The sequence below is a fragment of a genome, unplaced genomic scaffold (assembly GCF_019419815.1).
Source record: "Pyrus x bretschneideri cultivar Hongxiangsu unplaced genomic scaffold, Pyrus_bretschneideri_v1 Contig18, whole genome shotgun sequence".
In the NCBI taxonomy this organism is placed as follows: domain Eukaryota; kingdom Viridiplantae; phylum Streptophyta; class Magnoliopsida; order Rosales; family Rosaceae; genus Pyrus; species Pyrus x bretschneideri.
Window position 1 is genome coordinate 4,388,083 of NW_025999479.1, and position 9,944 is coordinate 4,398,026.

At 39.7% G+C, this 9,944-nt stretch overlaps 1 protein-coding gene across 1 annotated transcript; it reads right to left on the reverse strand.

Annotated features, from left to right (window-relative positions):
* Positions 1–7,476: 7,476 nt before the first annotated feature.
* LOC103933053 (cyclin-D4-1) lies at positions 7,477–9,740 on the reverse strand. Its single transcript, XM_048582099.1, has 6 exons — positions 9,252–9,740; positions 8,857–8,943; positions 8,638–8,736; positions 8,344–8,545; positions 8,124–8,251; positions 7,477–7,989 (listed from the first exon to the last, which is right to left on the reverse strand). The coding sequence occupies exons 1-6, from the start codon at positions 9,573–9,575 to the stop codon at positions 7,765–7,767; spliced, it is 1,065 nt and encodes a 354-aa protein (XP_048438056.1). The 5' UTR covers positions 9,576–9,740; the 3' UTR covers positions 7,477–7,764.
* Positions 9,741–9,944: the final 204 nt, after the last annotated feature.

The window sequence follows — 9,944 nt, forward strand, 5'->3', positions numbered from 1 at the left end:
AGGCTGGGTGGCATAAGGCAGTAGTATTTTGGGTGACCACTATCCATTGTAATTCTTACCAGGAGTATACAAGATGTTGTTGAGCCTTGAGGACTCTGAGATTATGTCCAGCGAGAGTAAAGAAGAATGATAAAAGAATGGGAATCAAAAGAGGACGATAAAGTTAATGATTCGTCATATCAAGAATATAGAAAGATTCAGAGCTTCAAGAGAAGTGAAGCTAGAGCTAATTCTTCCAGCTGAGGTTTTAATGCCACTGGTCAAAGTCAAAGTGATAGATTTACTGGAAATTCCAGATTCAGAGTCAAGGTGACTCGAGTAAGGGAAATGTACCTTGTGTAGCAGGTACAAGACTAAACACTTTGGAAAGTGTGGAATCAGTGAATGTGTTCGTATAGACAGAAGGGATATAGAGTTATGAATTGTCCCTAGAATTAGTTATTACCCGACAGTTTCCTTGATACCACCAATATCAGTCCAGCAGGTGTTTGGATCATTAGTTTGGGTTATATGAACTGTGGGTGCCAAGATGTTTGATAAGTTGAATGTTCAGCCGAACAGACCACGAAAGGTGGATCCGGCTGACACATGAGGAATTGATGAATAAGTCGTACAGGTTACTATAGGTAACTCCGGCTAATATGCTAGCATAAATGGTTGAGCTAGAGAATCAGCCGTACAAGTCATTCTAGTTGACTCTGGCTGATATATTTCGTATTATGAATGATATTGCCTAGAAAGTAGTAAATAAACGCGGTTGAGACGTGTGTATGTATTTCCCAATAAGTGGCAAAATAGTAATATTACACCCTCGAGAGTTGTTGCTTACTTATCGAGACAACGATGATTTATCAGTATTGCGGGCTGCAGACCGTAATATTAATAATTTATTCGTGGATTCGTTAAGCAAGTAAACCGGCAGGTTATCTTATGTTAGTATCGTACTTATTCAGAGTGCTCAGTAATAGTAGTGTATGTATTGATGCCAGCTACTTTTGTTCCATTAGATTGTGGATTTTGATGTTATTCTAGACATAGATTGATTACTTTATAATCGTGACAAGATAGATTACTACGGGAAACCAGTTCTTTTCCATCGGTCTGGATTACTAGAGATTACTTTTGTAAGTATGCAAAGTGGAGTGAGGCAGACCGTTATTTATGCTGTGAGAGCAAAGAGATTATTATCAAAAGGCTGCCAAGGATACTTATCTCATGTGGTACTAAATAATGTCACTTCTAGTACTGTGGAAGAAGTGGGAAGAGTCAAACATTTACCTGACGTTTTCCCTGAGAGTTTACCTGGATTGCCTTCAGGCAGAAATGTGAAGATCAATATCGATTTGTTTCCAGGTATAAAATATTCTGTTAGAGATTAGTTCATGATGAGTTAAGAGAATTGGAAATTTAGTTGAAAGAATTGGTTGATAAAAGTTTCATTCAACCTAGTACATTACGTTGGGGGAACCCCAGTTTATTGGTAAGAAAGAAAATGGACGTTAAGGCTGTGCTTTGATTATAAGCAGTTGAATCGAGTAACAATTGAAAACCGTTATCCGTTACCTCACATTGATGGTTGTTTGATCAGTTTTGAGGTGGTTGTATATTTTCTAAGATTGACTTGAGGTCTGGATATTATTAGTTGAAGATTATCGGTGAAGATGCCCTTATGATAACTTTCAGGACTCGTTAAGGTCATTTCAAGTTTTGGTGATGCCATTCGGAGTGACGAATGCATCTACTACTTTATGAATTTGATGAATGAAGTATTCCAATGATATCTAGACCGATTTTTTGTTGTTGCTATTGAAAAGATTGATAAGACTAGAGCAAAGTATGCTAAACATCTTAAATTGGTATTGCAAAGATCGAGGGAACGTCGATTGTATGCTAAGTTTAGCAAATTCCAATGTTGGATGAATCAAGTAGCATTTTTGAGATATGTTATATCTGCTTCAGGTATTCAAGTGAATTCTTAAAAGGTAGCAAAAATTGAGAATTTAGAACAACCATGAATCGTGATTGGGATTCGGAGTTATCCTAGCTTAACAAGCTATCATGGACTGTTCGTGAAAGATTTTTCAGTCATTGCCTTGCCATTGACGAGAAAAGAGGTTAAGTTTGAGTGGGATGATAATTATGAGTAAAGGTTTCAACAGTTGAAGTATTCCTCACTCATGCACGTATCTTAGTACTCCCAGAAGATAGTGGTAATCATGAAGTCTTTAATGATACTTCTTTGATTGATATTGGATAAGTGTTAATGCAGCAAGGAACGAAGGGGAAAAAGGAATGATCCCAAAGTTCGAGAATCGGAATGCATGTTTATACAAGAGAATATGACGTACGTGCCTATTGATGTGGAATTAAAGAAAGCAATTTTGACGATGTACACTGTTCAAATTCTGCAATACATCCCAGAAGTACTAAGAGGTATCATACCATTAGACCATTTTACTATTGGCCAGATATGAAAAGAGAAATTGCAGAGTATGTCAGTTGGTGTACAGTTTGTTAGCAGGTCAAAACAAAAAGGAAGAAACCGTTTGGTTTAATGCAACCACTTCCCGTTTCACAGTGGAAATAGGAACATATCACTATGGATTTGTGTACAAGCTTCCTCGTACATAGAATGGTTATGATGGTGTTTGGGTGGTTGTAGATCGATTTACTAAGTCGGCGCACTTTATTCTAGTGAGAGAAAAGTATCCACTGAATAAATGGGCTGAGCTATTTATCACTAAGATGGTGAAGTATCATGGAATTCCCGTAAGTATTGTTTCGGATTGAGATCCTAGATTCACTTCTAAGCTTTGGGTGGCTTTTCAGGAAGCTTTGGGTACGAGACTACTTTACAGTACGGCATATCATCCACAGACAGACGGACAGTCAGATAGAACTATTCAGACCTTGGAAGATATGCTGCGAGTTTCGGTGCTACAGTTCAGTGATGCTTGGCACCAGCGGTTAGATTTGATGGAATTTGCTTACAACAACAGTTTTCATTCGAGCATTGGCATGGCGCCATTTGAGGCCTTGTATGGCAGAGCTTGTCGCACACCGTTGTGTTGGTATGAGGTTGGAGAAAGAGTTTTAGTGGGTCCGGAGATTGTCGAGGAGACTACTCATAATGTTCAGGTAATTAGGTCTAACCTGGAAGTAGCTCAGGACAGGCAGAAAAGTTTAGTAGATCGACATGCTATGGACAAAATGTATGAGGTCGGAGATTGGGTATTTTTGAAGCTTTCACCGTGGAGAGGTGTCGTGCGGTTTGGAAAGAAGGGGAAGTTGAGTCCCAGGTACATTGGACCATACATGGTCACATAACGAGTCGGTGAGGTAGCTTACAGGTTGGAGTTGCCTCCGGAGTTGGCTAGAGTGCATAACGTTTTTCACGTGTCTATGCTCCGACATTATGTTGCTGATCCGTCGCATGTGATACCTCCTCAACCGTTGGAAATTAATCTAGATTTGATGTATGACGAGGAACTGGTGACGATCATCGATTGGAAAGAGAAGGTTCTGAGGAACAGGACGGTGAACTTAGTGAAAGTTTTGTGGAGGAATCATTCAATCGAGGAAGCTACATGGGAGACAGAAGATCGGATAAGGGATCTGTATCCTAGATTGTTCTTCGATCACTAGGGGTTATATTTGGTTGTTTTGAATTTCGGGACGAAATTCTATTAAGGTGGGTAGATTGTGACATCCCGTCCCGAGATTATAAAAACGTACGTGTGAATTTACCTTTTTACCCTTAGTTCGTTACATTTACGTTTAGTGTTGTTTTGTGTGGTGTGGCATGTGTTGGACCACACACACACTCACACACACACTGTCTCTATCTCTCCCATGATTCCCTCTCCCTCTGTCTCTTTTCTGTCACTTTTCTCTTTCTCTCTCCCGAGCTCCCATTTCTTCTTCTTCCTTCACGCTTGTACGGACAAACCCAAAACCCTTCAAACCATCCCAGATCGAGGAAACTAAGGACACCTTCGAACTCGTGAAGCTCGTACGAGTGCAACAATACCATTTTCAGGTGAGAAATCCTTCGTTTTCATGTCGATTCGAGGTAGTCCGATTTTGGTACTATTCATGCAAACTTAATCTAGCATGTTTTTGGGATTTTGAAGCTTGTAGATGTCTTAGTGAGGTCCCAAGAAGCCTCGGAGTGCTTCGTTGGACAAATTTGGACGTCGGGATAGCTTGGTTCAAAGTTGGCCAAAGCTTTCGAGGCTTTTTCCGGCGAATCCACTGTGAGTTAGGGGTCGAGGCAGGTATGGATGTGTTCGTCTCGTCAATACCTTCATTTTGATATAAAGTACGTCGAAAATGGTTAAGAAATGAAGAAGTTATGACACTTTGAAGTTTACCTAGAAATTCCGGCAAAACACCCACCTCCGGCGAAACCAGTCCGGCGACGCGAGGAAGAAGACGCGCGCGTGGGCAGCGCGTAGACAGGGCGCGTGAGGGCGCGTGAGAGCTCCAAATTGAGTTCTAAAAATTGTCACGTGTTCGTGACGTCGTGTAGATCACCATGGTATATTCACATACCCAAATTGAGCAACGTATGAGAAAGTTATTGACGAATGTTTGGTGTATGTGCGTTAAATAACGTCAATTTGGTTACTTTTTGTATAGGTGAAAATTATACAGAAGAAGAATGTAACCAATATAGGGGAGGCTCAGGGACCTACGAGACGTCGATGTGATCTGTGAGTGGGTAGTTTTGTTTTTCGTATATATACGTATGCTTGACGTATTTCCCAGAAAACGTATTTTAAAAAAAATACGAATTAAATATCCTGTCATATATGCATCGTATTTTAATATGTGCATTACCATAATTATGCATACTGTTGCATGGTGCTGAGGAGGCCCAGGTAAGCTACATTTGATATACATTTGATATACATTTGATATACGTATGAAATACGTTTGGAATACGATTGAAATACTATGGAAATACAAATGAATTATGATTGTGATATGATCGAAATATGATTGAGATATTATGCTGATAACGATCATGAGATATGATTGAGATATGAAGAATGATATGATAGAGATGTGATAGAGAGCTTATAACCTGCACCCCCAGTATGAGTGCTCCCGCCTTGAGCAGGGCACAGCCTTCACGTGATGTTCACCTCCCCGCACCTTATGCTCAGCTTGGATCCAAGCTAGGTGCACAGCCTGTCGTACAGACCACATTAGGTGGTTCCGACTCGTAGGTGACCCGCGATTATTCGCCCAGCTTCACGTGATCGTAGCACTAAAGCATACACAGCCTGTCGTACAGACCACTTTAGGTGGTTTCGACTCGTGGGCAGGTTCAGTTGTTTAGTTATTGAGATTGAGATTTGAGCTCTAGATTCAGCCGTACAGGTCACTTTAGGTGACTCCGGCTGCCAGTAATATGTTATTGATATGGTTTATACCTGAGCACTTGCATATCATTATGAGGCTTTGATTGGCATACATGTGAGTATGATTGGCATACCTGTGAGTGTGATTGGCATACTTGTGAGTATGATTGGCATACCGATGAGTGTGATTGGCATACCTGTGAGTATGATTGGCATATCTTGAGCATAATTGGCATACCCTTGAGCTTGATTGTCATATCTATACATACGTATATATGTTTATTTTCTGGGAAAGTATACAAGTTTTACGGAGAAGGGTTACAAAGTTTTTGAGAAGTGTTTGGATTTGGAAAAGATTTGTTTTACTGACCCACTCAATTTTGGTTTTGCGCCCCTCCAGGTTTAAGAATTGTAAAGGTGTGGTGACTACGAGGAAATTCAACGGTGTTCTGACAGAATGGACCAAATTAGGACTCACCTTCGGGTGGTTCATCTTAGAAGTTGTATATTTTAACGCTTCCGAACTGTGTAAATGGTTACGTCACTCTCACGTGACGGCCAGCATGCCCTCCTTCGGGACGGGGTGTGTCAATTATACTCCTCCGTTAATTACATCCTAATTTCAGATTTTACCCAAAAACAAGAGGGAGAGAGAGATTTGATGAATATTCTTTCCCTTACCTCGTTGGAAACTAAATATCATAGTTGGTTCCAACCAGTTTTTCTCCTTTGGTTAAATTGGCAACAATATTTTTGGCAGCTATTTCTTTCTATAAGAGTGAAATAATTTATGACATTATTAATTACACATGTTACATTTGTTTATCTCAAAAACCCATCTTTGACACCCAAAGTGTCTCCTTAAACTAGTGTCGGAAAAAGGGAGACAATTGGTAACAAGATTTTTCCTAGACACCACATAAAGTAAGAAGTGACAATTATTGAACATCAATCCAATTTTTATTAATTAGGTAATCATTTTTAAATATTCTCATAAAAAATATTCCTGTCTAATTTAAAATGCTCAATCAACATGAGCAAATTTGATCGATATTATCTCTTTTTTACTTTCCTGAAATTTTGGCATGTGTTGGATACTTTTATCTTTAAAGAAAAAAAAAGGTTATAATTAAAAACGTCTACTTAAAATTAGTAAATTAAAAACGTCTCAAATACCAAAACTAAATATACACCTACGTAGGTTAGTAAACCGCAATGATTTACTCCTCAGCTATGTCCCATAAACACGGCCCACGCGCCGCCTTGTGGCAGTCCAATGTCGTTCCATTGAACTCCATTGGATTGAGCTCCCTGAGATGAATCCTACAGTGTAGCTAACATCCCCGAAAACCTAGCATTCTACTTGTACTTGATCAGGTCGAGAGTGGAAGAGTTGAACCAATGTTCATCTTCTTCCTCTAAAAATTTTAGAATTTCCGGATTTTTCACTCTCTTAGGACTTAAAAATCGTTAATAAGTTGACTTCAATCTCTTAAGACTTGAAAATCTCTCACCCAATATATGGCACGTTCTCATTAATATTATTAGTCAATAAGGGAGATATTTGAACTCAAATCCAGATCTTGCTGGATTCTCTTTGTGAGGATTCTAGGAATCCCTGAATCATGTCCGTTCATCGTACATCGTGCGGTCAGAAATCATCTTAAATATTTTTATTTAAAATTTGGTTTGAACTCAAGTCTAATGAAACACTCGAACACTACTCCAACCAACCAACCTAATCCACAATTGTTTATCTAGGTTTGCAAAGGGTTCATTCCCAAGATTATGTTTGGACCAGTCTTTCATCATGACTACAAATACCGCATGATGCTCAGATTTTGACCGGTCACCACTCAAAACAAATAATGGTGGCCCTCCAAATACAGCCAGTGGGATGGGATTTATCAACACCCCACTGCCACATTGCCAATCCCAATAGCAACGGACACTGCTCATCACTCCACAACACTTGCCACCATTTTAATATTCAGAATTGGACACAGTTTTGTCAAATTTTAAATTCATGCATCTAGTTTTTACTTATTTATTTATTTATTTTTATATACAGGCATTACTGATAAATTGTAAAAATCAAATTCGAGACTTCGGGTGTAAAATTTTATTGATCTAGAGTTGTCACTGAAGGGAAAAGGTCAAAAACAAAACTGTATTTCGCTAAACACCACCAACATATCTTTCAAAATGTTGTGATTGCGAACCCTTTGGATGATTGGATCTTCACCACATTTCAAATCTGTGGCTCTCTCTCTCTCTCTCTCTCTCTCTCTCTCTCTCTCTCTCTCTCTCTGTTTATTAATGCTATAGGGAACCTCCAAAACTTCCCATTCAACCAAACTGATTGGTTGGGGTGTGAAGGAGAAAAGTTCATATCTCATGACTGGTTGTCTGGTTTCCTCCTCTTAATGTCTGGACTACTATGTGAAGAATTTGCACATGATCCAACTATAAATTCATCACTTTTACAGCTCAAGCATGCAGCATCCAACACCCCATTCGGACTTGGGGGCACCGATGGACCTGAGGCGCTTCCCCGATTGGCGGAACCGCTGATCAATGACAAATTTTTCATCAGTTCAATACACTTCAACACTCTTTCCTGAAAGTCCCACAAACAGAAAACCTTCAAAAACCATTACATTGGGAAAAATCAAATAATATCCAAGAAACTTTCTAAGAGCTAAAGCAAATTTGTCCTGTCAAGGGTTTGCATCTCTGGAACAACCTTTTTACCTTGTCTACATGTACGAAACAAGAAATGGCCTTATCGACGTCTACTGATTGTGCTTGTATTTCTCTTGAAATACAAATTGCAACTGCTGCAGCAATTTCCGAAGGCCTGAATTCCAAAAAGTCAATACCTGCATTCATTCCCATCCAAAGTTCATTGAATTCAAATACTCAAGAACATCAAAGTACAGAATATAACTCTTCACAGAGTAAAAAAAAAAACCTCCGATTGTGCTCAAAACGAGTTGTACTGATCTACCAATGGACGATGTCAATGGATGTTGATCATCACTTATCTTGCCGAGGAAGTAGTCAATGAAAGAGTAAGGACTACAAGCTTGCATTCTCCATTTTAGGGTGCTCATCACAAGTAGTTCCATTCTTCGTATAGTCTTTGCTTCAAACACAAACTTCGGATCTCCAACCTGTGCACAATCAAAACACATAATCAATACCAGCTTCCGAATTTTCAAAATGCAAGTCCAACCATAGTTATCGAAGCACATGATTTCTATACCTGTAAGTCCACAGACTGAGGTACATTAGTCTCTTCTACTTTGGCTGCTATTGATAAACAAGCCACGGCTAGCAATTGCACCGCCCAAGTTTTACCTCTCTGTATTGACACGAAAAGTGAAGTACAAAATCAAGAACAGGAGCAGCATAAATGAGAACACATTGTATACAAAGGAAATGAGAAAAAGAAGCAAATTTTCGGTCTAATACCAAAACTTACAGGCAATTCATAAAGCGAAAGGAAGCGATCCCAGTAGTTCATAGATAGCCAAACACACAATGGCCCAAAACTGTAATGGGAATGAGCCTGTTGATCACAACACACAACAATTCAACCTAATTCAGTAATCATGAAAACCGAAAGTCTATACATTGGCAATCAAAATGAGAGAAACATAAGCCAACATCCAAATTTAGAACACAAATGAGATGCCACAGAAAATCAGATAAGGAACAGACGCCATGATTGTAAAAAAATGTTTTAAGAAGCTCTTGAAGAACAAAACCCAATTGCAGAAACCTGAATAGCAATCGCAAAAACCAGTAAAAATGCAAAATCATTGGAAGTAAATACAATAACCCAATGGAGCAGAAGAGGGTAAAAACTCCACCAACCTTCCAAATCCAATCAAGGGCCTCCCTTCTAGTGCTTAAGTCTAATTCCCCAGAACGCAGTCTCCTCAGATAATCGTGTGTGGGCAAATGCTGACTCTCCCTCTTAACCATTTCAGTCACACTTTCTTCACTCTGTGATGGAAAATCGATCGTGGACTTAGATCTACGGTTGTGATCAAAATTGGGGTCTTGATTGTTTTTGTGGGAAATTGATGGGGAGTGCCCCAAGTCATCTGTGGCATTAGAATCAAGATCATCAAAGCAGGTATTCGAGTTGTCTGCACGTAGAAGGTTTGAGGTGGCAGAGTCAAAGCTGTCTGCCATTGGAGCACCTTGAGACGCCCTGTAAAACCCAACAAAATCTCATCAAATTAGAGCCTGGGTTTTATCAAAGATGGCATTTTCATGGCACAACAGAACCCAAGAACAAGTGAGAGTCTGTCTATAAACCAAGTGTGATTGTGGTGTAGATACAAACAGAGTGATTGGGGGGGGGGGGGGGGGGGGGGGGGGTGGAGAGAGAGAGAGAGAGAGAGAAGTTAGAGAGAGAGGGAGGGGTTTGGGGAGAGTAAGAGTATGTGGGCAAATGAGTAGCTTTATGTAGGAAATGTGCATGCGTGTTTAGGGCAAACGAGAGATTGGGGGGAGTGAGGGGAGCGAAGGCTGTGGATTCGTAGATACAGAACCAAAAAA